Source organism: Cervus elaphus, chromosome 4 (genome assembly GCF_910594005.1).
Source record: "Cervus elaphus chromosome 4, mCerEla1.1, whole genome shotgun sequence".
Taxonomy (NCBI): domain Eukaryota; kingdom Metazoa; phylum Chordata; class Mammalia; order Artiodactyla; family Cervidae; genus Cervus; species Cervus elaphus.
The window spans coordinates 51,688,812-51,716,128 of NC_057818.1; the positions used below are offsets into that span (position 1 = coordinate 51,688,812).

The 27,317-nt window shown below is 54.4% G+C and overlaps 1 protein-coding gene across 1 annotated transcript; it reads left to right on the forward strand.

Annotated features, from left to right (window-relative positions):
- The first annotated feature begins 1,988 nt into the window (after positions 1–1,988).
- On the forward strand, positions 1,989–4,967 carry RABAC1 (Rab acceptor 1). The gene is made up of 5 exons (XM_043899306.1): positions 1,989–2,182; positions 2,460–2,672; positions 3,000–3,097; positions 4,538–4,639; positions 4,722–4,967. Exons 1-5 carry the CDS (start codon positions 2,127–2,129, stop codon positions 4,808–4,810), a joined length of 558 nt encoding a protein of 185 aa, XP_043755241.1. The 5' UTR covers positions 1,989–2,126; the 3' UTR covers positions 4,811–4,967.
- Positions 4,968–27,317: the final 22,350 nt, after the last annotated feature.

Sequence of the window (27,317 nt, forward strand, 5' to 3'; positions counted from 1 at the left end):
CTTGTTATGTGCTCTGCTCTGAGCGAGTACTCACAGGAACACAAACATGAGTTATGAGTGAAATTACTTTTATTTGTATTCTATGAGGAAGCCCCAGAGCTTAACAAAAATTAAATCCCATTTCCCCAAGGTTGGCCCTGGAAGAAGGCAGTTGGGTCTCTGCCTCCAACCCTCTGCTCCTCAAGACTCATCTTCCTCTTGGGGGCTCTTCCAGTTACCTCCACTGCTCCCATTACTTTGAAATCAGGGGGCTGCTCCCCCATTAATGCTCTGGACTAACTGTGGACTCACAGGAAACCCCATACGCCGATTTCCAGAAGCCCAACTCGACCCAAGTGGGAAACCTGAACAAGCTTCTACTAAAAGCCTGCGGTTAACAAAGAGGAAAAGTGAAAATGTTAGTTGCTCACTTGACCCCATAGCCTGCAAGGCTCCTCTGTCCATGGAATTCTCCAGGCAAGAAAACTAGAGTGGGTAGCCATTCCCATCTCCAGGAGATCTTCCCGACCCAGGAATCGAACCCGGGTCTCCCACATTGCAGGCAGATTCTTTACCATCTGAGCCACCAAATATCTCATTGGGCATTTTCCTTTAGCCCCACCCAGCCTTGGAAAATGAGGTTCTCAGTCTGTGTAAGGAAGCCCAGGCTTCCTGAAACTTCTACACATTTCTTGAGGTCATTCTGGTGCACCCCCTTAGAACTCTGGCTGGTTTTCTACAACTCACCCCGCAGCAGGGGCAAAGACTGAGAGTGTTAAGATTTTGGGAACCAGGGGAAAGAAAGGCCCATGTCTCAGACACCAGCCACTGTTTGGAACATCCAAGGGGCTAGTGAGAAGTCTGGGACTTCCCTGGTGATACAGTACTTAAGAATCCACCTTCCAATGCTGGGGACCTGGGTTCGATCCCTGGTCTGGGAACCAAGATCCCACATGTCACAAAGCAACTAAGAGTTGTAACTAAGAGTTGATGTGTTGTAACTAAGAGTTGATGTAGCCCAAAATAAACAAATAAAATTTTTAAAATTTTTTGACAAAGCTGAACTCTAGAAATAATTATAACAGCCATGATAATGTAGTGGCAATAGCATGGACTACTGTTTATCGAACAGTTGTGAAATATCAAGACTCTTTCAAGCACTTTACATGAATCATTCAACCCAATCTCAATCCCATGAGTGTGGTACCCCCAGGATCGTTACTGTCCAGATGAAAACACTGAGGTTCAGGGAGGTGATGAGGTCAACACAGCTTGAAGTTTGACCTCTGACCCCAGAATCCCAGCTCCTTTAGTTATGACATCTACATCTTTAAAAAATTCTCATCCCTTCAATAAAACTGAATGAAAAAATGAAAAAAAAAATCTCAGCCTTTTCCTACACTTCCCTCCACCCTAACTAAAGCAGGGGCATGCCTAGATTCCTAATCCTAATAGATTCTACCTTGGGAGCCCAAGGGTGGGGGTGAAGCTTTGCTCCCCACCTTAGACACCCCCTCCAGCAACCACGGCCCCATCACTAGCCTTTTAAAGAAGGAAGGAATAGACTCCCACGAATTCTTTACAGTCTTGCTATTCAAAATGTGGGCCATGGAACAGAAGCATCAACATCACCTAGAAACTTGTTAGAAACGCGGATGAAGGGTCTCGCCCTAGATCTGCTGAATCAGAACATCTGAGTGTTTTATCAAGTGTTTTTTTATACCTCCTAGAGACAGAATGACAGCTCTACACGGTCCCCATTATAGCCTGCACGGGGAGTACACAGCGTCGTCTTGCCTTTAGAGCTCCCCTAACGCCCTGACTCTTGACAGCCCACCTTCCCCGACTCCACGCGTCCTAATTCGGAAACTACAACTCCCACAATGCTCAGAGGGGCTCTGGGTTATTTTACACGACTACAACTCCCAAAGTGCGTCGCCAGTCACACCGCCATCATGGTGCCTATTCTCGCCGGCACCATCAGGACTACAACTCCCATAATGCTCGACAGCAGAACTACCGTTCCCCAGCGGCTCCAGAATGACTACACGTCCGCTCCAGCTCTGCTGGGTGAGGCCGGGCTCGGGCGGGGCCCGCGGGGTCTGCAGAGCCCTGGGCTCCTTAGTTCTTCCCCAGACAACACAGACATGGCGGCCGAGAAGGACCAGCAGAGGGATGCCGAGGCGGAAGGACTGAGCGCCGCGTGAGCAACCGAGACCCGGGAGTCCTGGTCCCCCGACCCCTCCTCCCTGGGGGTCCTAGGAATCCCGGCCTCTAGACATAAGAGTTTGGGCCTCTGTTGTCCTCTTCGAGGACTCTGGAGTCTGGGCCCTCAGCCCCTATCTCCCCTGAGATCTAGGAGCCTGGGACCATTATCCACCCCAGAACCCCGGAGTCCGGCCCCCTCGGTCCTCTTCTTGCTGGGGGGTCCGGACTCCATCCCGGTCGGTCGATCGCTGACGTGGCCCCTCACCCACCAGGACCCTGCTGCCGAAACTGATTCCATCTGGCGCGGGCCGTGAGTGGCTGGAGCGGCGCCGTGCGACCATCCGGTCCTGGGGCTCCTTCGTGGACCAGCGGCGCTTCTCGCGGCCCCGCAACCTGGGCGAGCTGTGCCAGCGCCTCGTACGCAACGTGGAGTACTACCAGAGCAACTATGTCTTCGTGTTTCTGGGCCTCATCCTGTACTGTGTGTGAGTGCCTCTGCGGCCCGTCCGCGCCCCCGTCCCCACCCCCACCAGGCTGCGTGGCCCGCGCTGGCCGACCCCGCCCTCTGCATCCGGCCCCACCTCTCACTGCCCAGGCCCCATTCCCGTGGGATAGTTCTGCCGGAAGTTTTCACCGAAGGGCCAGGTCCCTAGTCCCCTCCATCAACCTGGCCAGGATTCAGTGTGACCAAATGTGACCTAGGCTTCCCCAGCCCCAAGCAGATCTCCTGCCATCCGCCGGTGGGAAGGTCAGGGCCTCCTTGTCTGGCCTAGCCCCAGCTCCCTGACACATGGCTCCCTGCCCGCTTCCAGGGCGACGTCTCCCATGCTGCTGGTGGCTCTGGCTGTCTTCTTTGGCGCCTGCTACATCCTCTATCTGCGCACGCTGCAGTCCAAGTTTGTGCTGTTCGGTGAGAAATCCCTTGCCCAGACTCTTCACACCCTGGTCTCTTGGAACGCAAACATTTTGACATCAAACCCAGGTCCTTTTGAACCCACGTCTGCCCAAGCCTCTATCTACACTAGATTCCTCCAAATTCGGTCCCGTAAAGTCTCAGACACACCTGATGCTCCCACCCACTCTCAGCCCCCCAAAATTGCTATCCCCCAAGTGCAGAAGATACCCCAGAACCCACCTCCGCCTGAATCCTCAAAACCTCCTCCTTCCCTCTCCCTCCTGCCTAAACCTCCTGCCAAAAACGTCAGCTGCACGTACCCACATCGGCCACCAGGTGGCGACTTCCCACTGGCCTATATCCGTGCTCCCCCTTTCCTGCTTCGTGGGGTAGAAGTGGAAATCTTGGGATTTCTCAGAGAGGGAAGCTGAGCCTTGTGGCTCAGGTGGTCCAAGACTGGCACCGGAAACACCGCTGAGAAGAAAGACAGGCCTGGGGACTTCCCTGGTGGTTCAGTGGTTAAGACCATGCTTCCAACGCAGGGGGCATGGGTTCCATCCCCGGTCAGGGAACTAAGTCACACATTATGTGCAGTGCTGGCAGAGGATTTAGAAATAACAGACGGCCCTGAGTTCCCAACTAGGAGATGCTCAAGGGCTTTGGAGTGGGGATAAGGGGGAATTGGGCTCAGATGGACAGGTAGACCTAAGATAGAATGCTTCAGAAGCCTGCTGGTCATGTACACGACAAAGGTGGGCTGGGTGGAGGGGCGCGTCAGGCTAGCCCAGGGCATGGAGGGAGCGCTTGGAGCATAGACACGACTTGGCTCCAGCCATTGCTGCCACCAGTACCTGCAGATCCGACCTTCCACTCCACCACGAGAAGCCAGACTTCTGTACAGCCGCCCCTTGGTGTCCATAGGGGATTGTTCCAGGAGCCCCCACATGGATGGCAAAGTCCACCAATGCTCAAGTCCCTTATGAAAAATGACGTAGTACAATGATCCACGGGTTTCCATCCGTGGATACAGAGGGCCGGCCTATTGTTATGTGAAATTATCCAGTTTTTCCGGCAGCCACAAACCAAATTCTGGTGGAATAATGTGCAGACTCAAAAGACACATCCCCAGGTCAGACTTGGCTCTTGGGCTGCCAGTCGGAGGTTCCAGATCTGTGCGAGGGCAGGTTGGAGCAGGAGAACTATAGTCAGGAGAGGGAGGCTGGGAGCTTCCTAGCAGAAGTGGGGTTGAAGGGCAGAGGGCAGGGGGCTGAGGAAGGCACTCTGTGTTCCCACGGTCAGTGGGTGGGGCCAAGGGCTGGAGGGCCTTGGCACAAGTTTAGATTAGACCCTGAGGCTCCTGGAGCTTGCAAGACCAGAGTTTTGGGGGAGCATCAGGGGTCACTCTGGAGGGAGGCACGTGTCGGAACAGCTGCCCCAGTGCCCTCTGCCCCGCAGGCCGTGAGGTGAGCCCTGCCCATCAGTATGCCCTGGCCGGGGGCGTCTCCTTTCCCTTCTTCTGGCTGGCTGGCGCGGGCTCTGCCGTCTTCTGGGTCCTGGGTGAGTACAGGCTCCCGGCAGCGCTGTGGGCGGTGGGGGCCAGGTGAGGCCACCAGGCCCTGAACTGCCCATTTGCCTGCAGGAGCCACTCTCGTAGTCATCGGCTCCCATGCCGCCTTCCACCAGATGGAGGCTGTGGACGGGGAGGAGCTGCAGATGGAACCCGTGTGATGTGGCTTCGCAGGCCCGCCAGCCTCCCGAGCCAGCTGCCCCTGTTCACCCCGGTCCCACTCAGCTCTGCAGCTCCGGCCAAAGGCCCCTTTCCCACATCAAGACCAGGGAGGGACACCAGCTTTGGGAATAAAACTGTTAACAGTTGTTCAGCAAATATTCTCCCGAGGTCTTCTGTGGGTCTGTGCTGGTGATGCTGGGGTCCTACAGAGACCAAGAAGGTGGGGGTGGGCCATGGACACAGGTGGGGGTGGGAAGTGTACAATAAGCAAGATAAATAGCAAATAGGATGGTCAGTGGCGACAAGTTCTAAGGAGGAGAAAAGAGTATGTCGGGCCCCTGAGATCACCCCCATGTTTCATGATTTGCTAGGAGGACTCAGGACTCGGGCACCAGCCGTATTCACAGCTGTGATTTATTATCATGAAAGGTTATGAAGCAAAATGTCGCATAGTTGTGTCCGACACTTTGTGACCCCATGGACTGTAGCCCACCAGGCTCCTTTGTCCATGGAATTCTCCAGGCAAGAACACTGCAGTGGGTTGCCATGCCCTTCTCCAGGGGATCTTCCCGATCCAGGGATCAAACCCAGTTCTCCTGCATTACAGGCACTGTTACCTATGAGGCAAAATCAGCAAAGAAAAAAAAGGCATGTGGGGCGAAGTCCAGAAGAAACCACAAGCTTCCCAGAGCCCTCTCCCAGTGCAGTCACCAGATTGAGTGCAGTCGCCACAACAGTGAAATGCTGTCTGCAGAGAAGTTCATCACAGACTCAGTACCCAGAAAAAAGCAGGTCTTCAGCATAAACAATGTGGTTTGCACAAACAGTGTAGACACAAGAGCCATTCTTTCAGGGAGCAGCAAGGACCCTGCCGAAATCCAGGTTCCCAGAGGCCAGACAAGGGCCACTACAGAAACAAAGCCTCTCTAAGGATCGCCATCTTCATGGTAACTCTTCATAGAGGAAGTTCTAGAAATGAGTTATAGGTTTAAGAAGCTTCCCTGAGGTGATGTTCAGTGAAGACTTAAATTGAGTGAGCAGACTTCACTGGTGGTTCCAGCGATTAAGAATCTGCCTGCCAATGCAGGGAGCACCAGTTTGATCCCTACGCCAGGAAGATTCCACATGTTGCGGGCCAGCTAAGCCCATGTGCCACAGCTACTGAGCCCACGCACCTAGAGGCCCCACTCTGAAACGAGAGAAGCCCCCGACCCCCGCCCCGTGCACAGCAAGGAAGACCCAGCCCAGCCAAACAATTTAAATACATAAATCATGTTAAAAAAAAAATTGAGTGAGGGAGGGAATTCCCTGGTGGTCCAGTGGTTAGGACTCCTTGCTTTCACTGCCAGGGACCCAGGGTCAGTCCCTGGTCAGGGAATTAAGATCCCATAAGCCATGTGGTGTGGAAAAAAAATTTTTTTTGAAAAAAGACCTACTAGCTTTCACACTTAGATATTGGTGGCTAATCACCTTTAGTTTGTGAAGTGAGTGAAAGTCGCTCAGGTGTGTCCAACTCTTTGCGACCCCATGGACTGAACCCAGGTATCCTGGGATCGAACCCAGGTATCCTGCATTGCAGGCGGGTTCTTTACCAATTGAGCTATCAGGGAAGCCCCTGAATAATAATAAATTGAGAGCGGGAGCAGCCACAGATCCCTCCCTCCCAGAGGGAGAACGTTCTGGTGAGAGGAAATAGTAGGTGCAAATGCCAGGAGACAGCAGTGGGCCTGGAGGTCTGAGGAACAGCGGGGGGGCCCGTGTGGCTGGAGCAGATTGGGGCGGGTGGACGGGAGGACTGCCCTCCCTCTGGTGGGGAGGGACGTTGGTTTTCCTGAGTGAGGTGAGAGAGACGCACTTGGCTCTTCGCTGTAACGTGAAGGCCGCTGTGGTACAACCACGGACTAAGAAGAAAGGCACGTGGCAGGGAAAGCAGTTGGCAGGCGAGACGACAAAGAAGTGACAGACGGGGCTGAAGAGCTACTTCAGAGGGGCGGGTCTAGGAGGGCTCTCTCAGGAGGTGACATTCCCGTGCGCTCTGAGGGACCCAGAGCCGGCCACAGGAAGAGCCGCGGGTGAAGCGGCCTAGCAGAGGCACAGTGCCCCACACAGCCAGCTGAGGCTGGCCTCCCCAACCTCCGGTCTCGTCAAAACTCACTAGTTCAGAATTCTTTTCAGCAAGTGTTTATTGAGGGTCCACCGAGTGCACAGTGGCCACAGGACTGGAAAAGGCCAGTTTTCATTCCAATCCCAAAGAAAGGCAATGCCAAAGAATGCTCAAACTACCACACAACTGCACTCATTTCACACACTAGTAAAGTAATGCTCAAAATTCTCCAAGCCAGGCTTAAGCAATATGTGAACTTCCAGATGTTCAAGCTGGTTTTAGAAGAGGCAGAGGAACCAGAGATCAAATTGCCAACATTTGCTGGATCATCGAGAAAGCAAGAGAGTTCCAGAAAAACATCTATTTCTGCTTTATTGACTATGCCAAAGCCTTTGACTGTGTGGATCACAATAAACTGTGGAAAATTCTGAAAGAGATGGGAATACCAGACCACCTGATCTGCCCCTTGAGAAACCTGTATGCAGATCAGGAAGCAACAGTTAGAACTGGACATGGAACAACGACTGGTTCCAAATAGGAAAAGGAGTACGTCAAGGCTGTATAATGTCACCCTGCTTATTTAACTTATATGCAGAGTACATCATGAGAAACGCTGGTATGGATGAAGCACAAGCTGGAATCAAGATTGCCGGGAGAAATATCAATAACCTCAGATATGCAGATGCCGCCACCCTTATGGCAGAAAGCGAAGAAGAACTAAAGAGCCTCTTGATGAAAATGAAAAAGGAGAGTGAAAAAGTTGGCTTAAAGCTCAACATTCAGAAAACTAAGATCATGGCATCCAGTCCCATCACTTCTTGGCAATTAGATGGGGAAACGGTGGAAATAGTGGCTGACTTTATTTTTTGGGGCTTCAAACTCACTGCAGATGTTGACTGCAGCCATGAAATTAAAAGACCCTTACTCCTTGGAAGGAAAGTTATGACCAACCTAGACAGCATATTAAAAAGCAGAGACATTACTTTGTCAACAAAGGTCCGTCTAGTCAAGGCTATGGTTTTTCCAGTAGTCACGTATGGATGTGAGAGTTGGACTGTGAAGAAAGCTGAGTGATGAAGAATTGACACTTTTGAACTGTGGTGTTGGAGAAGACTCTTGAGAGTCCCTTGGACTGCAAGGAGATCCAACCAGTCCATCCTAAAGGAGATCAGTCCTGGGTGTTCATTGGAAGGACTGATGTTGAAGCTGAAACTCCAATATTTTCGCCACCTGATGCGAAGAGGTGACTCATTGGAAAAGACCCTGATGTTGGGAAAGATTGAAGGCAGGAGGAGAAGGGGACAACAGAGGATGACATGGTTAAATGGCATCACTGAATCAATGGACATGAGTTTGGGTAAACTCCAGGAGTTGGTGATGGACAGGGAGGCCTGGCGTGCTGCGGTTCTTGGGGTCGCAAAGAGTTGGACACGACTGAGTGACTGAACTGAACTGAGTGCCCAGTATTGTTCCAGAATTCCGTCACATATGGTGGCCATCAGCCAGGTATGGCAGGCTTCCCTGGTGGCTCAGACGGTAAAGAGTCTGCCTGCAACGCAGGAGACCTGCGTTCGGTCCCTAGGTCCGGAAGATCCCCTGGAGAAGGAAATGGCAACCCACCCCAGTATCCTTGCCTGGGAAATCCCATGGACAGAGAAGCCTGGCAGACTACAGTCTGTGGGGCTGCAAAAGAGTCAGACACAACTGAGTGACTTCATAGCCATATATAGCTACGAGCTACTTGAAACATGGCTGATCTGGATTGAGACGTGCTGTGAGTATAAAATACACACCAGGTTTCAAAGACTTAGTCAGAAAAGAGTGTAAAATATCTCATTAATATTATATTGGTTATGTGTTGGAAGGATAATCGGTTGGATGTTGTTGTTGTTTAGTCGCTAAATCATGTCCAACTCTTGTGACCCCCATGGAATGTAGCCCACCAGGCTCTTCTATCTGTGGGATTCTCCAGGTAAGAATACTAGAGTGGGTTGCCATTTCCTTCTCCAGGGGACCTTCCCAACCCAGGGTTCTAACCGGAGTCTCCTGCATTGCAGGCAGATTCTTCACCACTAAGCCACCTGGGAAGCTGGTAGATACGTTGGGTACCTGTTGGATATGCTAGGGTTGGATATGTTAGGGTAAATTAGTATTTTCACTTTTTTCTTTACTTTTTAAAATGTCAGGGAATTCGCTGGTGGTCTAGTGGTTAGGACTTGGCACTTTCACTATGGGGACCAGGGTCCGATTCCTGGTTAGGGAACTAAGATCCCGCATGCCGCACAGCATGGCCAAAAAGTGTGATTAGGTAAATAATATAACATTACATCTGTAGCTGCTATCCTGTTTCTACTAGACATGCTGGCTTAAAAACAACAGCACCACCGTTGAAGAAAGAACAGCACCACAATTGAGGCCCTGCCTTCTTGGAACTCACATTCATGGGCCAAACAACCAACCAATAGGAAGCTCTCAGACAGCCAAGCCTATGAAACAGGAGACTGGATGTGACTAAAGGGTAATTGTGGAAGGCAGGGGCTAGACTAGAGTGGAGGGGCAGGGACTTGCGGGCAGTGAGGAGGAGCTCGCCCCTCAGAGGTCTTGGGAAAGAGTGTTCTGGCTCAAGGGAATTGCAAGTGCAAAGGCCCTGAGGCAGGACTTGCTCAATGACACGGCACTGCTGTGGCTGCGGTGAAGGGGGTGATAAAGGGGTGACCCTGAGGAGGATGCCAGGGGCCAGAGCAGGCAGGACCTGGGAGCCACGCGGAGCTTTTGAACTATAGCTTAAGGCAATGTGAAACTATGGAAGGCTTTTGAGCAAGGAAGGGAGAAGGTCAGGTATGAATGTCAGGAATATCCCCAGGCAACTTCCCTTGGAGGTCTAGTGGTTAAGACTCTGTGCTTCCTCTGCAGGGGACACAGGTTCAATCCCTAGTGGGGAACTAAGATCCCACAAGCTGCGCAGTGTGGCAAAAAAAACAAAAACAAAACACTATCCTTTGGGGTCCTGTGGGAGATGGGCTGGAGGCAGTAAGATCATGGAGCAGGAACCAAGCTGGGGAAGACGAGGCAGGGACTGTGAAATGGAAAGGACGGACAGGAAAAGAAGATTCAGGAAGATGAAGGCGGGGGCTTGGTGACTGGCCTGTGTGGGAGGGCGCAGGCAAGGGGAACCCCCAGGCTTTCAGCAAAATGGGGAGACCAGGGGGCTCGTGTGTCCGGGTTCACAGGTTCACAGTGTTCCCAGGCACCGGGGGCGCAGTTCCAGTGGTTGCCACCAGGGGGCGGAAAAGCGCTTCCTCCGGCCCTTCTCCCGGGAGCGCGCCGGGATGGGCTCCTCCTGGCAGAGGAGACCTGGAGCGTCTGCGGCTGCGGGTCAGGCTCCTGGGTCTGCTCAGAGGCCACGTTCCCAGCTTGAGGATGGCTGAAGGTGTTCATTTTGTTAATCCAGATGCCAGTATTCCCAGGGGAGCCTGCCATCAGCGTGGGTGGTCACTCTGCCCAGTTTCCGTCGCTGGGCCTGGAGTGAATGCGGTCAGACCGCCTCCTTTGAAGGTGACTGAAGCCCGAGCCCCGAGGATCTGGGACTGAGGTCACTGGGGCGAGGCGTCAAAGCCCGGGTCTGGGAGTGGGAGGCTGGGACTTGGGCCGGAGGCCTAATCTGGCGGTGACTGACTCCAGGTTCCTAATTCTGATACTGAGACCAGCAGCTTCCATGGGGTTGTTCATGAGTAGGGGGTCACTTCCCTATCTATCCCTTCCTGAACTGGAGTTGAAAGGTTTGTTTTGGGGTAACAGAAACTGGGGGACTTGGTGTCTCACCAAGAACCAAAAGTCTGGTTGTCTATTTTGGTGATGGAGGTTGGGGTTCCAGCTGGCTGGTCGGGGTGACAGATTGAGGCTCTGGCTGTCAGTTTCATGACTGAAGAGCCCGTTGGCTCAGGTTTGGGGTGACAGGGACAGTGGACCTACTTGTCCAGTGTAGAGTGACAGAACCAGGGAGTGCTTGCCCTTCACCTGGGGTGTCAGACTGGGCATCTGATTGTCTTGTTTGGGGTGACAGCTTGGAGTCCAGTCCCTGATTTGGGGTAATAGAAATTGGGGTGCTCAGTTCCTCAGTCGTGTCTGACTCTTTGTGACCCTGTGGACTGTAGCCCGCCAGGCTCCTCTGTCCATGGGATTCTCCAGGCAAGAATCCTGGAATGGGTAGTGGGTTGCCCACCTCCTTCTCCAGGGGATCTTCCTGACCCAGGGATCAAACCCAGATCTCTTGAATTACCAGGTAGATTCTTTACCACTAGCACCACCTGAGAAGCCCCGGAAATTGAGGATCTGTTGTCAAGTTGGAGGTCATTTATCTGGCTTGAGGTGACAGACTGGGAGTCCTGGTGACACTGGGAGTCCAGGGCCCTAGTCTGGGATGACAAGGTAGGGGGCCCCCTGCACTGGGGGCCCCCTGATGGGGGTCTGGTTGTTTCCTTGAGGTGGCAGAGACAGGAAATACTGTCTGGCTGGTGGTGACAGAGCCTGGGGGTGCCCTTGTGTAATTTAGGACACCAGGGATTGGGGGGCTCTTTGCCCAGTGTGAAGTGACAGCAAATGAGAGATTTTTTTTAAAACAACATTTGCCTTTTTTTTCTGGTTCTGTCACCTGGCTTGTGGAATCTCAGTCCCCCAATCAGGGCTTGAACCCCCAGGCCATGGCAGTGAAAGCGCTGAATCCTAACCACTAGACTACCAGGGAACTCCCCAGGAGATCTTTTTTTTTTTTTTTTTTTTAGTTTGAAGAATGTCTGCTTGTCTAGTTTGAGATTAAAAACACTGGATCTGGTTCTCAAATTTTTCTCTTTTTTGACACGCTGCAAGCTGCATGTAGGATCTTAGTTCCCCAACCAGGGATTGAACCTGCGCCCTCTGCAGTGGAGGTGTGGAGTCCTAACCACTGGACTTCCAGGGAAGTCCCTAGTTCTCAAAGTTTAAGTGACAGGTCTGGGACTCTCTTATCTGGTTGGGAGTGACAGAGAACAGAGTTGTGGGAGGTATTAGGCACTGGGGATCTTGTCAAGGTTGGGGTAATGGGGACTAGTCTAGTCTGGGGTGACAGACTGAGGATCTTATTGTCTAGTTTTTGGTGACCAAGACTGGGCTCCGGAGTTTCTTTAGGGGTGTCAGAGTTGGGGTCTAGTCTTTTTGAGGGTGACAGAATGGTAGTCTAGTTGTTAGGCTGAGACGCCAAAAGTCTAAGGTTTGGGATGCCAGATTGAAGATTCCATTTCTAGTTTGGAGTGCTAGAAACTGGGGTCTGGTGGGCTCCATTGGGGTGTCTGAGACTTGTAGTCTGATTATCTCTTTTGGGGTTCAGAGACACAAGGCTGGTTGTCTGGCTCGGGGTTATAGAGGCCAAAGGCCTGGTTATCTAGTTTAGGGTGATGACGCTGGGCAGAGGGGTGTTAGTTTGGGTGAAAGACATTGGGGTGACCACCTGGATAGTATGAAGAGGCAGACACCACAGGTCTGGTTGCCTCGTTGGGATGACAGACCAACTGGACTCCTGTCTGTCTTGAGAGGCAGAGACCAGGATTACCATCGTCATGAGATTTCAGAGGACTGTGGGGTTTCTTTGTCTAATGTGAAGTGCCAGAGCCTGGGGGTCCAGATGTCTGGCTTGGGACATCAGAAGTGGGGGTTCAGGGACTTCCCTGGTGGCCCAGTGGCTGAGAATCTGCCTGCCAATGCAGGGAACATGGGTTGGATCCCTGGTCTGGGAAGATCCCACAGGCTGCAGGGCAACTAAGCCAGTGCACCACAGTTATGGAGCCTGTGCTCCGCAAGAGAAACCACTGCAGTGGGAAGCCTGTGCATCACAACTAGAGAAAGTCCGTGCTCACCAAAGCTAGAGAAAGCCCGCACAGCATGAGCAATGAAGACCCAGGGCAGCCAGAAGAGAAAAAAAAAAAAGAAATGGGGATTCATGTGTTTAGACTGAGGTGTCAGAGACCAGAGGTTCTGGGATTCAGAACCTGGTTTAGGGCGATGGAGACTTGGAGGTTAGTTGCCTCGTTTGGAGATTAGGGATCAGTTGTTCATTTGGGGATGAAATGATTGTGACTTCAGGGTTGCCTTTAGGGTAACATAGAATGGAAGTTTGCTTGTTTAGTTTGGCAGAAGTGAGACCAGGGTTCTGGTTGACCAGTTGAGGATGACAGACTGGAGTTTGACTGATATGAAGGCTGCAGGGGCCGGGCACCAGGTCTCTAGTTGGAGGTGACATTTTATGTATCCAGGTGCCTGGTGTGGAGTGACAGAGCCTAGAGGTACCCTTGTCTTGTTTAGGGGGGACAGAGACTGGGTCCCAGGGCATATTTGGGGTGTCAGAGACTGAGGGTTTGATTTTACCCTTTTGTGGGGAAAAAACTGGATTCCAGGGACATTCAGTTGACAGAATCTGGAGGTCTGCTTGCCTACTTTCATGGGACAGAGCTTAGGGTTCTGGTTCTATATGGAGTGACAGACTGGAATCTGGTTGTTGAGGGTCAAATTGGGGGTTCCAAGGAATATTTGGGGGGTTGGCTATGGATCTGTTATCTAGTTTTGGGGATCATAATCTTGGGCTCCAAGGTGTATTTGGGGTGAGAGACCAGGGGCATGGCTGTGTGGCTTTGGGGAGACAGAGTCCATGGTCCCAGGGTATACTGGGGGTGATAGAAAGGTTGTCTAGTTTGGGGGATCAGAGACTGGGGTCCCAGGGTATATTTAAGGAGACAGAGAATGGGGTCTGGTTGTCTCATTTGTTAGGACAGTGACTGGGATCTCAGAGTGTATTTTGGGTGGCCGAGGTTGAAGTCTGTCTAGTTTTGTGGAATAAACACTGAAGTCCCAGAGCATATTTGGGGTGACCGAGGTTGGGGTCTGGGTCTAATTTCACATGACAGTGACTGAGGTCCCAGGGAGCACCTGGGGTGACAAAGCCTGGGATGTGATTGTCTGTGTTGTGGGACTGAGAGACTGGCATCCAGGGTGTTTTGGGGGTAACTGTCTTGTTTTCTAATCTGGGATGATGACTGGCATCTTTTGTCTAGTTTGGGTTGACAGTGATCAGGGTTCAGTTGTCCATTTGGGAGAGATGGGTACTGGGATCAACTGTCTAGTTCGAGGTGATGAGACCAGGTATCAAAGGTAACACAGGTGGGGGGACAGCATCTCTCCCTTCCAGGTGACAGAGACTGCTCGTCCCTGGATCTGGAGCCAATTCACATGAACAACGGCACTAGCGGTAAAGAACCCACCCGCCAACGCAGCAGACCTAAGAGACGCAAGGTCGATCCCTGGGTCGGGAAGATCCCCTGGAGGAGGGTAAGCAACCCACTCCAGTATCCTTGCCTGGAGAATCCCATGGACAGAGGAGCCTGGTGGGCTACAGTCCATGGGGTCACAGAGTCAGACACCACTGAAGCGACTTAGCATGCACATATGTATGTGAACAATTTCAGTTGAGGGTGACAGAAATTGTGAGGCCAACCATTTACTTTGGAATGATAGAATTGGGGTTCTCAAAATATCTTTGGGGGTGATGGATGGGGTAACTGAGAGTGGGAGTGCCAGTGGAGAGTTGGAAGGAACTGAGATGGGGGGCTAGCATGCTTCCTGTGGGTGACAGAGGCTGAGTACCTTGTTGGGGGTCAGAGACTGGGGTTCTGCTAGTCTACTTTGGAGTGACAGATGAGCACTCAATTGCCTAGCTTGGAGAGACGCAGCGTGGGGATCCAATGACCCGATTCAAGATGACACATGGCATTGTGGAGACGGGTTATGTTTCCATACCAAGGGTCTGGCGCTCCATTGAGGGTGGTGTGACGGGGGTGGGGGGACCTAGTTTCTTATGACAGAGATTAAGGTTCAGGGTCTAGTTAGGGGCATTAGGCCAGGAGTCCAGACTGTAGTGGGTGTTAGGGGGAGCCCAGGTGTCTAGCTTGGGGCACAGAGACTGGGGGTGTGGTTGTGCAGCTGGTCAGACTAAGGACAATCAGTTTTAGTCCGAGAAGGCAGAAAGTGTCACTCGAGTCCTCTGGTTTGGGGTGTAGAGCCTGGGCACGCGGCGTCTTCCAAATGCTGAATCTGAGAGTGCTGGTGCCTGAATGTCCCTGGGACGGACTCAATCAGGGGTCTCCTGCACCCAGGGGTGGGGTCCCTGAGTAAGCGTGGCCTGGGTGTGCAGCCCTGTTTAGGGGTTACTGAAGCTGAAGAGTCTGGCTGTTGAAAGCAGAGAAGAAATTCCCTGGCAGACCAGAGGTTCAGCTTCCACTGCCCAGGGCTCAGGTGCAATCCCCAGTTGAGGAGCTAAGATCCCGCAAGTCGTGTGATAAGGCAAAAAAAAAAAAAAAAAAAAGTGGAACAGAAGAGGTTGGGACCCCAGGGCCCAGGATCCACTTGAGGGGTTCTTGATTGGGTCTGGGGATGTCTGCAACATGAAAGGCCGAGGGCTTTCAAGGTAGGGATACGTCCGCACGTGAGTGTGGAGGTGATGGGTCCTGGGCAGAGATACCCAGCGTGCGGGGTGGGGATCGAGGACAAGACCCAAATGCAGGCCTTGGGGGAGGAGTGGCTCTCTGAGGCGGGGGCACAGTGGGCTGTGGAGCTTTCTGGCTCGGGGATCAGGCTGGCTCAACTGCCCTCATCAAATGCAACAGCATCCTGAAGGTCAAGGTCGAGTCTGGGGGCACGTGGTTGTGGTGGCTGAGGTGCATTGTTGCAGGTGATGAAAACTGGGGACTCAGATCCCCACTTTGGGAAGATCCTGAATTTGGGGTGACTGGAGTCCCTCCTGCCAAGTTTTGCTGCTCATGAGCCCACGTTCCTGATTTGGGTGCCCAGGTTCTAACTCTGTGACAGTGCAGACTTCCACGGGGACAGCAGGAGACAGCCTGGATGGTAAGACTGGAGGGGCCTCCTGGGGCACTTTCCCGTCAAGTCTGGGTAAGCCTGGGGACTCAGCTGTCCAGTTGAGACTGACTGGCTTGGGGTTTAGTGGTGACCACATCTGGCAGCCCCTTTGCTCATGTGGGGGCTTCCCAGATGGCTCAGTGGTAAAGAACCCGCCTGCCAATGCAGGAGACGCGAGTTCGATCCCTGGGTTGGGAAGATCCCTGGGAAAAGAAAATGGCAACCCACTCCAGTATTCTTGCCTGGGAAATCCCATGGACAAAGGAGCCTTGGCAGGCTACGGTCCACGGGTCACAAAAGAGTCGGACACGACCTAGCGACTAAACAACATGTTCATTTGGGGGTCCTATTGATTACTTTAGGGCTGACTGAAGTTTGGGGCTTGCTAAGCATGGGTGTCCCACACCCTGGTGTAGGGGGTATCTGACCCTGGGAGCCCAGATGCCAAGCTTGTGGGTGACCTGCCATGGGTTTCAGGTGTGTATTCTGAGAGGGACTTGCTGTGGCTTTACCGACTGTGGGGCCCTGAAGCCAGGTAAATTTAGGGGTGAGACTGTGGTCCATACTCTAGTTTTATTTTATTTTAAATTGGAAGATAATTACAATCTTGTGATGGTGTCTGCCATACACCAACATGAATCAGCCATAAGCATACCTATGTCCCCTCCCTCTAGAACCTCCCTCCCACCTCCCTCCCCATCCCACCCCTCGACGTTGTCACAGAGCACCGGTTTTGGGTCCCTGTGTCACAGCAAATTCCCACTGGCTGTCTATCTTACAACTCCCCTGGTGGCTCAGATGGTAAAGCATCTGCCTGCAATGCGGGAGACCCGGGTTTGATCCCTGGATTGGGAAGATGCCCTGGAGAAGGAAATGGCAACCCACTCCAGTACTCTTGCCTAGAAAATTCGATGGACGGAGGAACCTGATAGGCTACAGTCCTACCATGTGTTACCTATCTTACCTACCATATGCTACCTATCTTACCTAGGGTAATGTGTAATGTTACCTGTCTTACATATGGTAATGTGTATGTTTCAATGCTACTCTCTCAGATCATCCTCCCTTCTCTCTCCCCCACTGTGTCCCCAAGTCTGTTCTCTAATGTCTGCGTCTCCATTGCTGCCCTGCAAATAGATTCATCAGTACCATCTTTGCATTCTAATTTGAGGACTAACGCTGGGGCCCTAAATGCTGACGTAGAGGTGACTTACCCTGGCATCCCGATGGCAGGTCCTGGGACCCCAGAGCCCTAGTCTGGGGACAGCTGAGGCAGCTGCTCAGCTGTCTAGTTTTGCTGTCTTTAGCTGCCCAGTCATGTCCGACTCTTTGCCACCCCTGGACTGTAGCCCGCCAGGCTCCTCTGTCCATGGGATTGTCCAGGCAAGAATACTCGAGTGGGTTGCTGTGCCCTTCTCCAGGGGATCTTCCCGACCCAGGGATTGAATTGGGGTCTCTTGCATTGCAGGCGGATTCTTTACCAGCTGAGCTACCAGGGAAGCCCCAATGTCTAGTTTGGGGGGCCGAATATGGGCTTTCCAGATGGTGAGGTTGAGATGACCACCAGAGAGCCCACGTGCCAGCCCAGCATGACAGCTGGGGCCTAGATGTCAAGTTTGACGGGGACCCCCCCTTGTTACCTGCAGTTGACTCTGTCTTCAGATGCCTCCTTGGGGGGTGTCATTCTTGTGTATCAGAAGACTAGTTTTGGGGGACATTTTAGAGGGGAAATGCTTGACTAGCTGGGGATTAACCAATTAATACATACAATTTGGGGTTCACTGAGCCTTGAGGCCTAGTAGCCAAGGTGTGAAGTGACTGTCACTGGGCTTCCTTGTATCCGGTTTAGGGGTGATGGAGTTTGGAGTTGCCTGTTGTGGGGGTTGGAGGAGATGGCAGCCCACTCCAGTCTTCTTGCCTGGAGAACCCCCATGGACGGAGGAGCCGGTGGGCTACAGTCCATGGGGTCGCAGAGTCGGACAGCCCCGAGCAACTAGGCACAGCACACAGTGGTGTCTGAGGCTCATCACCCAGGCGCCTAGTTAAGGGGTGACGACACTGAGGCTTAGCCCTTGGAGGGCCTAGACGCCTGGTTTAGGAGTGGCTCAATGTGGGGGTCTCAATACCTAGTTTGGGGTCAACCGACCTTGGAGCCCAGATGCTGACTTTAGGTTTACCAACTAGGGAGTTTCTAATGCTTATTTTACTTTGGTACTGAGACCAGGGGTCCAGCTGTCTCTTTTTGAGGTGTCTCAAGTGTCGGGTGTTGTTTAGACTGTGGTGATGAAGAGGTTGGGGATTACTGCCAGTGGGGGTCCCACTGCTTATTTTTTTTAATTATTTAAAAATTCTTTTATTTTTAATTTTTGGCCACGACACTTGGCATGTGGGATCCCAGTTCCCTGACCCAGGATTGAACCCACGCCCCCCACAATGGAAACATGGAGCCCCAGCCGATGGACCACCAGGGAAGTCCCCATCGTTTATTTCAACGGTGACAGTGGCTCTGAACCCATGTACACACTTGGGGGCTGGATGAGCCTCGGGACTTAGTTAACAAATTTGGGGGTGACTGTGGATCCCCAACATCATGATGGTAGGTAATTGGATTGAGATCCAGAAGTTTGAGCTGGGGAATTGAGGCTAGTTTGAGGCATCTGACTGTAGGGGCTCACATTTCTAGTCTGGGAGGATCACTGAGCTTAGGGATACAGAGACTTGGCTTGGGGAGGGCTTGAATTAGTCTCCTGTGGCCAGTAACAAACCAAGTGGCTTAAAACAGGAGAAATTTATTTTCTCCCAGTTCTGGAGGTCAGAAGCCCCAAATGAAGATGTCAACAGGGCTGCGATCCCTGCAAAGCCTCCAGGGGAGGATGCTTCCTGGTCTCTTCCTGCCTTGGTCCTCACATGGCCTTCTCTGCCTCTGTGGCTTGCTTCTCTTCCGTCTCTTACAAGGACATCATCATCGTCACTGGATTTAGGACCTCTCCCCAGCTAATGCAGGATGGTCTACATCTGGAGATCCATCACTGAATGATATCCTTTTTTTTTTTAACTTAAACATTTTTAAAAATTTATTTTTTAATTTTTTTTTGCTGTGCTGGGTTTTCATCGCTCCATGGGCTTTTCTCTAGTTTGCAGTGAGCAGGGGCTACTCTCTAATTGTGGCGTGCAGGCTTCTCATTGCAGTGGCTTCTCTTGTTGCGGATCATGGGTTCTAGGGCATAGGGGTTTCAGTAGCTGCTGATCCCCAACTCTGGAGTGCAGGCTCAACAGTTGTGGTGCATGGTCTTAGCTGTCCCATGCACATGGAATCTTCCTGGACCAGGGATCAAACCCGTGTCTCCTGCGTTGGCAGGTGGATTCTTTACCATGGAGCCACCGGGGAAGCCCCAACTTAATGACATCTTCAAAGACTCTTTATCCAATAATGTCACATTAGCAGGTTAGGACATGGGCATCTTTTGGGGGACCACCGCAACCCACCACAGGGGTGTTTGAGGAAGGCACCTTACATTCTGAGTTTGAGTCTCTCTGATTATGAGGTTCCCAGAATTTATTTCAGGATGACTGACCTTGAGGGTCAGCTACACATGCCTGATTTGGGGGTTCCTGGCTTGATGTGCCTACTTTTAGGGTAACAGCCTGTGAGATACTAATAGTTAGTGTAGGACAACTGAAGGTTGGGGGCCAGAGGTATAGTTTGGGGACTGTAGTTTGTAGTTGCTCAATCGTGTCTGACTCTTTGCAACCCCATGGACTGTACAGTCCAGGCCATTTCTCCAGGCCAGAATACTGGAGTGGGTAGCCGAAACCTTCTCCAAGGGATCGTCCCAACCCAGGGATCAAACCCAGGTCTAACGCATTGAGAGTGGATTTTTTACCAGCTGAACCACCAGGGAAGCCCAAGAATATTGGAGTGGGTAGTCTATCCCCTTCTCTCCAGGGGGATCTTCCCGACCCAGGAATCGAACCTGGGTCTCCTGAACTGCAGGCGGATTCTTTACCAGCTGAGCAACCAGGAGAGCCGATTTGGGGATCACTAAGCTTCAGTGTCAGTCAGAGTCCTGTCTTTGGGGATGCCTGAGGTTGGGAGGCTAGCTGCCTAGTTTGTGAGTTAACTTATTAAGTTCCCAAGTCTTAGGGGAGGTAATGGGGGAGGGAGCTCAGATGTGCATTTTAAGGACAATTGATGATGGAGTTCCAGAGGCCAAGTTGGGGAGTTAGTCAAGCTGGTTATTCAAATGCCTCGGTTAGAGTTACCAGTGATTGGGTCCAGATGCAAGGCTGGGCTGTGGGGAGAGTGGTGTCTGAGTCTGTCGAGGCAACTAGATGACTAACGTCAAGGTGCCTTGCTCTGAGGCTCCTGACCTTGTCCCAGTGGACACTGAGTCTGAGGAGCCAGCCAACCGTCTCGTTTGGGGGAATCTTAAGCAGGGTGGGGCCCAGATCCCAAGTTTGGACTGATTGAGTCTGGGGGGGCCCCAGTTGTCAGGACTGGAGTTGCTCAGTTCTGGGGTGACCGGGTCTCGGCCCTATTTCCTAGTCTGACAGCAGCAGTCATGCCCTGAGTGGGGTGACAGCATCTGGGGGGCCTGTTTGTCTAGCTCCTGGGTGACTTATCTCAAGGTCCTAATGTTTGCTTAGGGTTCAGTGAGGAAAGTCTAGTTTAGGCGTGCCAACTTTAGGGCCTCTGATGCCTAACTCTGGGGTGACTGAGTCTGAGGGAAGAAGTGTCTACTTTAGGGGTGACTTGCAGAGTTATTGACTTATTTGGGGGTGACTGATCTGAGGCCCAGCTCCCTTATCCTCTCAGTGTCTTGGGATGGCAGTTTGGAGTGAGTGGGGCTGAGGTCCAGAACCCTCGTCTAGGGGTGTCTGGGGCTGAGCGGTAGGTAGAGTGGGTGTCTGAGTCTGAGTAACTTTACATGGCTTGGGGTGACTCAGCTCAAGGTATGGGTCTAATCACAGGGGTCTACGGTCTGCTTGGGATTTCTCTCTCATCTTGGGATTTCATTTCTCAGGGATTTCTGAGAGATGGTGGGGACTCAGGCGCCTGGTTTGTGAGTTTGCAGCCTCCTTTAGGGGAATTGGAGATTGGGGCCCGGAAGTGCTAAAGATCCCATCCTTCCCCAGGTCTGGGGAACCCCAGCTTCAGTGCTGCCCCCAAGGCTGGGCCCCTCCTGCGGATCTTGCGGGCTGATCCATTTCTGGGATGACTGATATGGGGGTCCCACTCCTGGCATACGTGGGTCTGGAGCGGACAGAGGCGGCCCGGGCGGGCGGGCGTGGGGGCGCTGCGGCGCAGAGCCGGGCTGCGGCCTCGGGGGCTGGCTGCGGCGGGGGTTCCCGCGGGAAGCAGAGCGCGGCGGGGCAGCCGGCGGCGGGAGGGCGAGCGCCGGAGTGACAGGAGAGGAAGAAAAATGGGCCGAGAAATCAGAGTGGACGCGCGGGGGGCGCGAGTCCGGGAGCGGGCGGCGGCGGCGGCGGCGGGCGGGGGCCGCGCCTCTGCCTCGGGGGACGCCGCCCGCGCGCCTTCCCGGGGACCCCCGCCCTGGAGGCTGGAGCCGGTGATCCGACCCCTTCCCTAATTCCAACCCCGCGCCCCTCTGGGTTCCCGTCCCCACCCTCCCGGGATCCAGGCCCCCTCTCGGGTCCCCTGTGCCCCTCCCGAGCTCTCCCTCCCTCCAGAGAGTTCTGTTTACTTTCTCCACGTCCTGACCCCTGGGCGCGGCACCTTCTCCCCGCGTCCTCCGCCTGCTTTCTATCCGTGTCGCCCACTTTCTAAACTCTGCCTCTGCGGCCTAACCCCCTTCCCCTCCGCCTCCGACGCCTCCTCCTCCTTTCCTAACTCTTCCCCGGCCAACCAACTCCCTCCGTCTTCAACCCCCACCCTCCCCCCGGATTTTCTGCACCCCCTCTCCCCACCCATCCCTTCCAAAGGTTGGAAGCGGAAATGGGGCCCGCGGCGGGGGAGGGGCGGCGGCGGCGGCGGGGGAGGGGCGGGGCGGGGGCGGCGGCCAATGGAGCGGGAAGCAGGACAAATGAGGCCCGGCCCGCGCGGCCGACAGGCCCCTCCATCTTCCCATTAGCGCCTAATGGCCCCCCCGCCGCCGCCTGATGAAGATTTATCGGCCCCGGAACCCCCGCCCCCTCCGCCCCGGGCCTCCCCCTCGCCCGGCCCGGCCTCCCCCTCCCCCGGCCCCCGCCGCCCGGACACCTGATGAAGCCGTCAGCGGGGCGGCCTCGCAGAGACCCGACGAGACAGCCAGCCAGAGATGCCGAGACGACGAAGAGAAAGTTCCGGGGACGCGGAGACAGGGACCGTGGGAGGGAGTTGAGGGAAGGGTCTGATCGGCAGCACGTGGAGCACCCCCACCCCACCCCCCCCCCACCGCTCCCCGCGACCGCGAATCGGTCCTTGGTTCTCGGCCCAAGAGCCCGGGAAGGAGTCGGGGCGGGGGTCCTGCCAAGGCTGAGGGTCCGGAAGCCTGGACCTGGGAGAGAGGTGGACTCGGGGACCCGGGAGCCCCAGGGGCCTGGGATGGGCCGGGAGCTTGGCCTGGGGTGGGGGGTGGGGGCTGGGTTGGGAGGCCCCTGATTGATTTCTGTTTACCGGCTGTCCCCGGCGGGCGGAAGAGCGAATCGCGCCCCATCCATCAACAGGCTCGCAGCCTCCCTAATAAAAACATTTTACTCCTAAATGATCTCGAACTAATTAACTCAAAGTGTTAATTAAAGTTTGCGCAGACAGCATTGTCATCAGGGAGGGCGGTGGATCCATCTTCCTGAGAGAGAGAGACAGCGTTTGGGGGGGGCATCTGGAGAAGAAGGGAGAGCCCCCTCCGCCCCCCCAACGATTCCTGTCCACTGCTTCCCCACCTCTCCCCACAGCCTCCCCTGCTTTTCTCTTTGCATCTCTTGAGCTTTTCTCCGATGCTCCTTGTATCTGCCTGTGTCTCTTCCATCTCTGTGGCCATGTCAGTCTCTTGTCTCTGAGTTTCTGGGTCTCTGTCTCTTTATGATCTCTTGCCAGAAGGCTGTCTCCCCAGGTTGCTCCCACCTCCCATTAATGGGGAACGTCCGTGTGTGTCTTGGGGTTATGTGTGAGGACACATGTGTGTGCTGGGTTGTGTATGTGGGCATGTGTGTATGTCAGAGGTTACATGTGTGTCAGAGTTGGTGTGTGCAAGTGTGTACTTGAGTCCAGGAGCAAGTGTGCGGACACCTGATTGTTGGGGATTATGTATGGACACATGTCAGGGCTCATGTGCACACAGGTATGCATGAGCCCAGCAGCATGTGTGTCTAGCTGTGTGTGACCCGTGCTGACAGGAGGGCTGTGTTGTCCCTGAGACAGTGTTTGAGGACCTCTGGGGGTCCCTAGGGACAGAGCCAAGGTCCCCTTCCTGTTTCGGTCCGGCACAGGCAGGCAGGAGCAGGCCTGCAGGTCCGCTGGATAAGTGAGTGACCAGGCGTGAACTCAACTGTGAACTTAGGTGAACTTGTGCACAGGTGCGTGCGTAGCCGCCTCCCTCTGCCCCCAGACAGGGCCTCCTCCTTCCCAGCCCCGCTCTCCCCTTCCCCCTCATCCACAGCCGGCAGCCAGCCCGGGCAAGGGAGCTGGGGCCAGGACAGGCCACCAGGCCATGGGCATCTGTGGGGTGGCTGGCTGGGCGGCCCCGGTGTGAGCTCATACATCAGGGCTGACAGGCTCCGAAAGCCCCGGAATTAAAACCTAAATCGAATATTGATCACCCGCTCCGGCCGTGGCGCCCACTACGGCCCCCCCCAGCTCCCTCGCGCTTGCTCCCTGCTCCCCTGCTCTCAGGCGTCACCGTCACCGCTGTCCTGTCTTTCTCTGTCTTTCTTGCCTCCTCTCTCCTCCGCTTCTCCCCACCCTGGCCCCACTTGTTCTGGTGAGTGCCTGGGCCCCCAGTGCCCTCTCAGCCAGACAGAGAAAGGCACACCCAGAGAAGAGAAAGCTTGAGAGACACACAGTCTCAGAGATAGAGGGGTGCCCAAAACAGACCCCGACCTGAGACAGTTAAATGCAGACCCAGAGCAAGCAACTGGAGACACCAACCCAGGCAGACAGACAGACAGGCAGGCACACAAGCACCCACCGATGAACACGCAGGAAGTCACAGATAGTCACACCCTGAAAGTCACACAGACACACAAAAATACTACATACGGGGTGCAGAGGGAGAGACAGCTATACTCAGATACCCACAGGCAGACAGACAGATGTGAGCAGGCCCACGGGGTTACAACTACACACACGGGATCCCATGGGCATGGGGGTAGTGACACCCAGAGACAGGCACAGTCACCCAGCAAGTCACCACAACAGAGGCAGAGTGAGACAGAGGGACAGAAAGTAGGAGGTTATCCCTGCAAGGTCGACAGACTGACAGACTCAACTCCAGTGTGACTAAATACACCCGCATTCCCTGTCCCCCGTCTTCACTCATTCTGACAGAACACCACTGTCCTCGGACTCACCCCCACCAGGTGCCAACCCCACGAATGCATCTAGAAGCCAGAAAGGCCCTCCACAGGGACAAGGCTCTGAGATCTCACTCCCTGCTCCAAACCAACTGAGCGGCCCCCACACACCCCATGGTCCTAGGCTGGGTCAAGAAGGGAGCTAGAGCGGTAGACTCCCACCAGGGCAAGAAAAATGGGCGTCTCCTCCAGGGGGGCGGGGCCGAGATCATGTTGTCTCAGTTTGTCCAGGCAGGGATGGGGGTCTCAGTCTCTGTGACCACCTGTGGGATGGAGGCTAGGCAGTGGGAAGAACTTCCCTGGGCCGGGAAGGCAGGGGGGTGGCCCACACAGCGGGCAGGGGCGCTTCCCCGGCCCCCGCCCCCGCCCCCGCCCCCACCCCATGGTTTCCCGACTGGGGCGGGCGGCGGTGGAGGCGGGCGGGCGGGCGGGCGGTGGCGGCTGCCGGGGAGAAGATGAATCTTTCATGAGTGATTTGCGGCCGCCTCTTCTCGTCCCGTGTTGTTTAATGTTTCAATTTGGGCGAAAGCAAAACATTCAATCAGGCGGATTAAGTGCGTAATGCGTCTCATCGCTCAATCTGTCGCCTCCGCCGGGCAGCCCGCCGGGTGGGGGGGGATTAGGAGGGGGTGGCGGGCAGAGACCCCGACCAGGGGAGCCCCGTCCGCGGCTCCACTCCAAAGCTGTGCCTCGGGTAGCCCCTTAGTCCGGACCCCCAGCCAGCTCACAGTGTCACCCAGTCCTAGGTCCACCCTCGCCTCCATGGCCCACTTTCTGCTCCATCCAGGGGTGTCCACTTGACTTCGGGGGCCCTGGCTTCTCCATACCCGCTCTGTCCACCTGTCTCTCTGTCCACCGCTTTTTTGTCTTTCTGGGTGTGTCTGCTTGTTTCTGTCTGTCCATCTGTCTCTGAGTGTCTGCCCTTCTCTTTCCTTTTCTCTGTCTGCCTGTATTTCCTTTCTCTCTCTCTGTCCGTCTGCTATCTGTCTGCCTGCTCCCTGGTTTTTTCTTCTTCTTTGCATCTCCCGCCTCCTCCCTTCCTTAGGTCTACCTCCCACCCGTCTGTCACACTGTCCTTCTGTCCACATGGCTCTTGTCGGTCTCTCGGTGCTCTCTGTCCTGCCTCTTTCCACCAGCTCAGCCTCCCTCTGTCCAACAGCAGTCTTCCTTTCTCTCTCGCTCTGTTCCCACTGCCTATGGGCACATTCCCCTCTGTCCCCCATCTTTCCCTGGCCCTCTCTAATTCGGCCCCTGTCACGTCCTCTCTCTCTACCAGGATCTCAGCCCTCAATCCTGTCTGCCTGACCCTTGCTCCTTTATCTCCCTGCCTCTCTGTCCTCGCGTCATTTCCCTTCCTGTGTCCACCTGTTTCTCTGTCCGGATCTCTCAGTCTCTGTCTCTGAGCCCCTCTGGCGCAGTCCCTCTGCGTTCCCTCCTTGGGCTTCCTTGACCTCTCGGCTCCATATCCCGCCGCTGGCCCAACTTCCGTGTCCACTAGGGGGCAGCAGGTACAGGCTTTTCTGGTGGGGAGGCTGACGGGCTGGCTGAGCTTCCCAGCCCCACTGGGCTGCCTGTCCGCAGAGCATCCCGTTCAGGAGTGTCCAGGCGTACCAGCCCCCTCCACCCTCACACCCAGGAGCCCACTCCCCCAGCCTCCTCCTCCCTCAGACCCGGGCGTTGGGGTCCCCAGTCACCTTCTCTCTCAAAACCCAGGGCTCCTATCTTCCAGCCCCCTCTCTCCTCCCCTCCAGGCAGCCTGTGACCTGCTCCAGGATAAATGCAGATTTCAGCTGGGGGACTGACAGGCACTAACCAGAAATGTTGTCACCGCTGCCCCGTGCTGAGACCCATGGGGCTGCAAGGCCAGGGCCCCACGGCGCGTGTGGGCACAGAAGCAGGGACGGATTCCAGGAAACACACGAGTAACAGGATTCCGTCATGACACACAAGGGCACACACACACCCCTGCCCCAGTCACACCCCGGGAACTCTGGATCGGAGCCCCCGGGCCCCCCCAGAGAAGCTCACAAACACACAACACACACACTCATCTTTTGCCTCAACCAGCCCTGCAGTTCGGACTGCGACACACATGCACACACACACATTCACACTCACACACTCTCCTCCCCTCCACTCAGAGTGACTTTGGGGGACAACCCAGGGCAGGAGGCGCTTCCCAGACCCCCCATCTCAGTGTGCACCCTCCGCTCCAGGGGCCCCTCAGCCTCTGCCCCCTCCTTTCCTTCCGGGCAGCCTGCGCCCCTCTCCTCCCCTCTGCCCGCACCCCATCTCTCTCCTGTTTCCCTCTTCTCTGTACTCAGCACTCCCTCAGTCTCTCTCTCCCCAGATCCTTAAGTTTCTCCCTCTCATCTCTCACTTTCAGTGTCTCTTCCGTCTGTCTGTCAGTTTCTCCTGCCTCCTTCTCCATCTTTCTTTCTCTGAATTTGTCTTTGTCCTATTCTCTGCACCTCTGTGGCGAGTCTCTCACGCCCAGGGTTTCTCTCTTAGATGCGCTCACTTTGTCTCAGCTTTGATTTCCTGGTTCCCCCCGCCCCCAGCCCCTTTCCGTCTCTCTATCTCTGCGTCTCTCTCGGAATGTCTCTCTCGGTCTCTTTCTGTCTCCCTGTAACTCCAGGCTTTGCTGTCTACATTTCTCTCTGTGTGTCTCCATGTCTCTGCGTGTCTCTGTCTCCCCCCGCCCATCTCTCTGGGCTCCTCTCTCCCTCACTGTCCGTCCCTCTCTCTGTCTCTCTGTCCATCCATCTCTCTCTTCCCAGCCCCTCCTTCCCTCCCCCTCTCTCCCTCTCTGTCTCACTCTTCGCCTCTCTCTTTTCTCTCTCAAGTGTTTTCAATTTTATTCTGAGTGGAATTAACTACCCCTGATGTCAAATTGCCGCCGAAATCGATAATAATATCTTTACAAAAGAGGATATTCTTCTCTCGGAGAA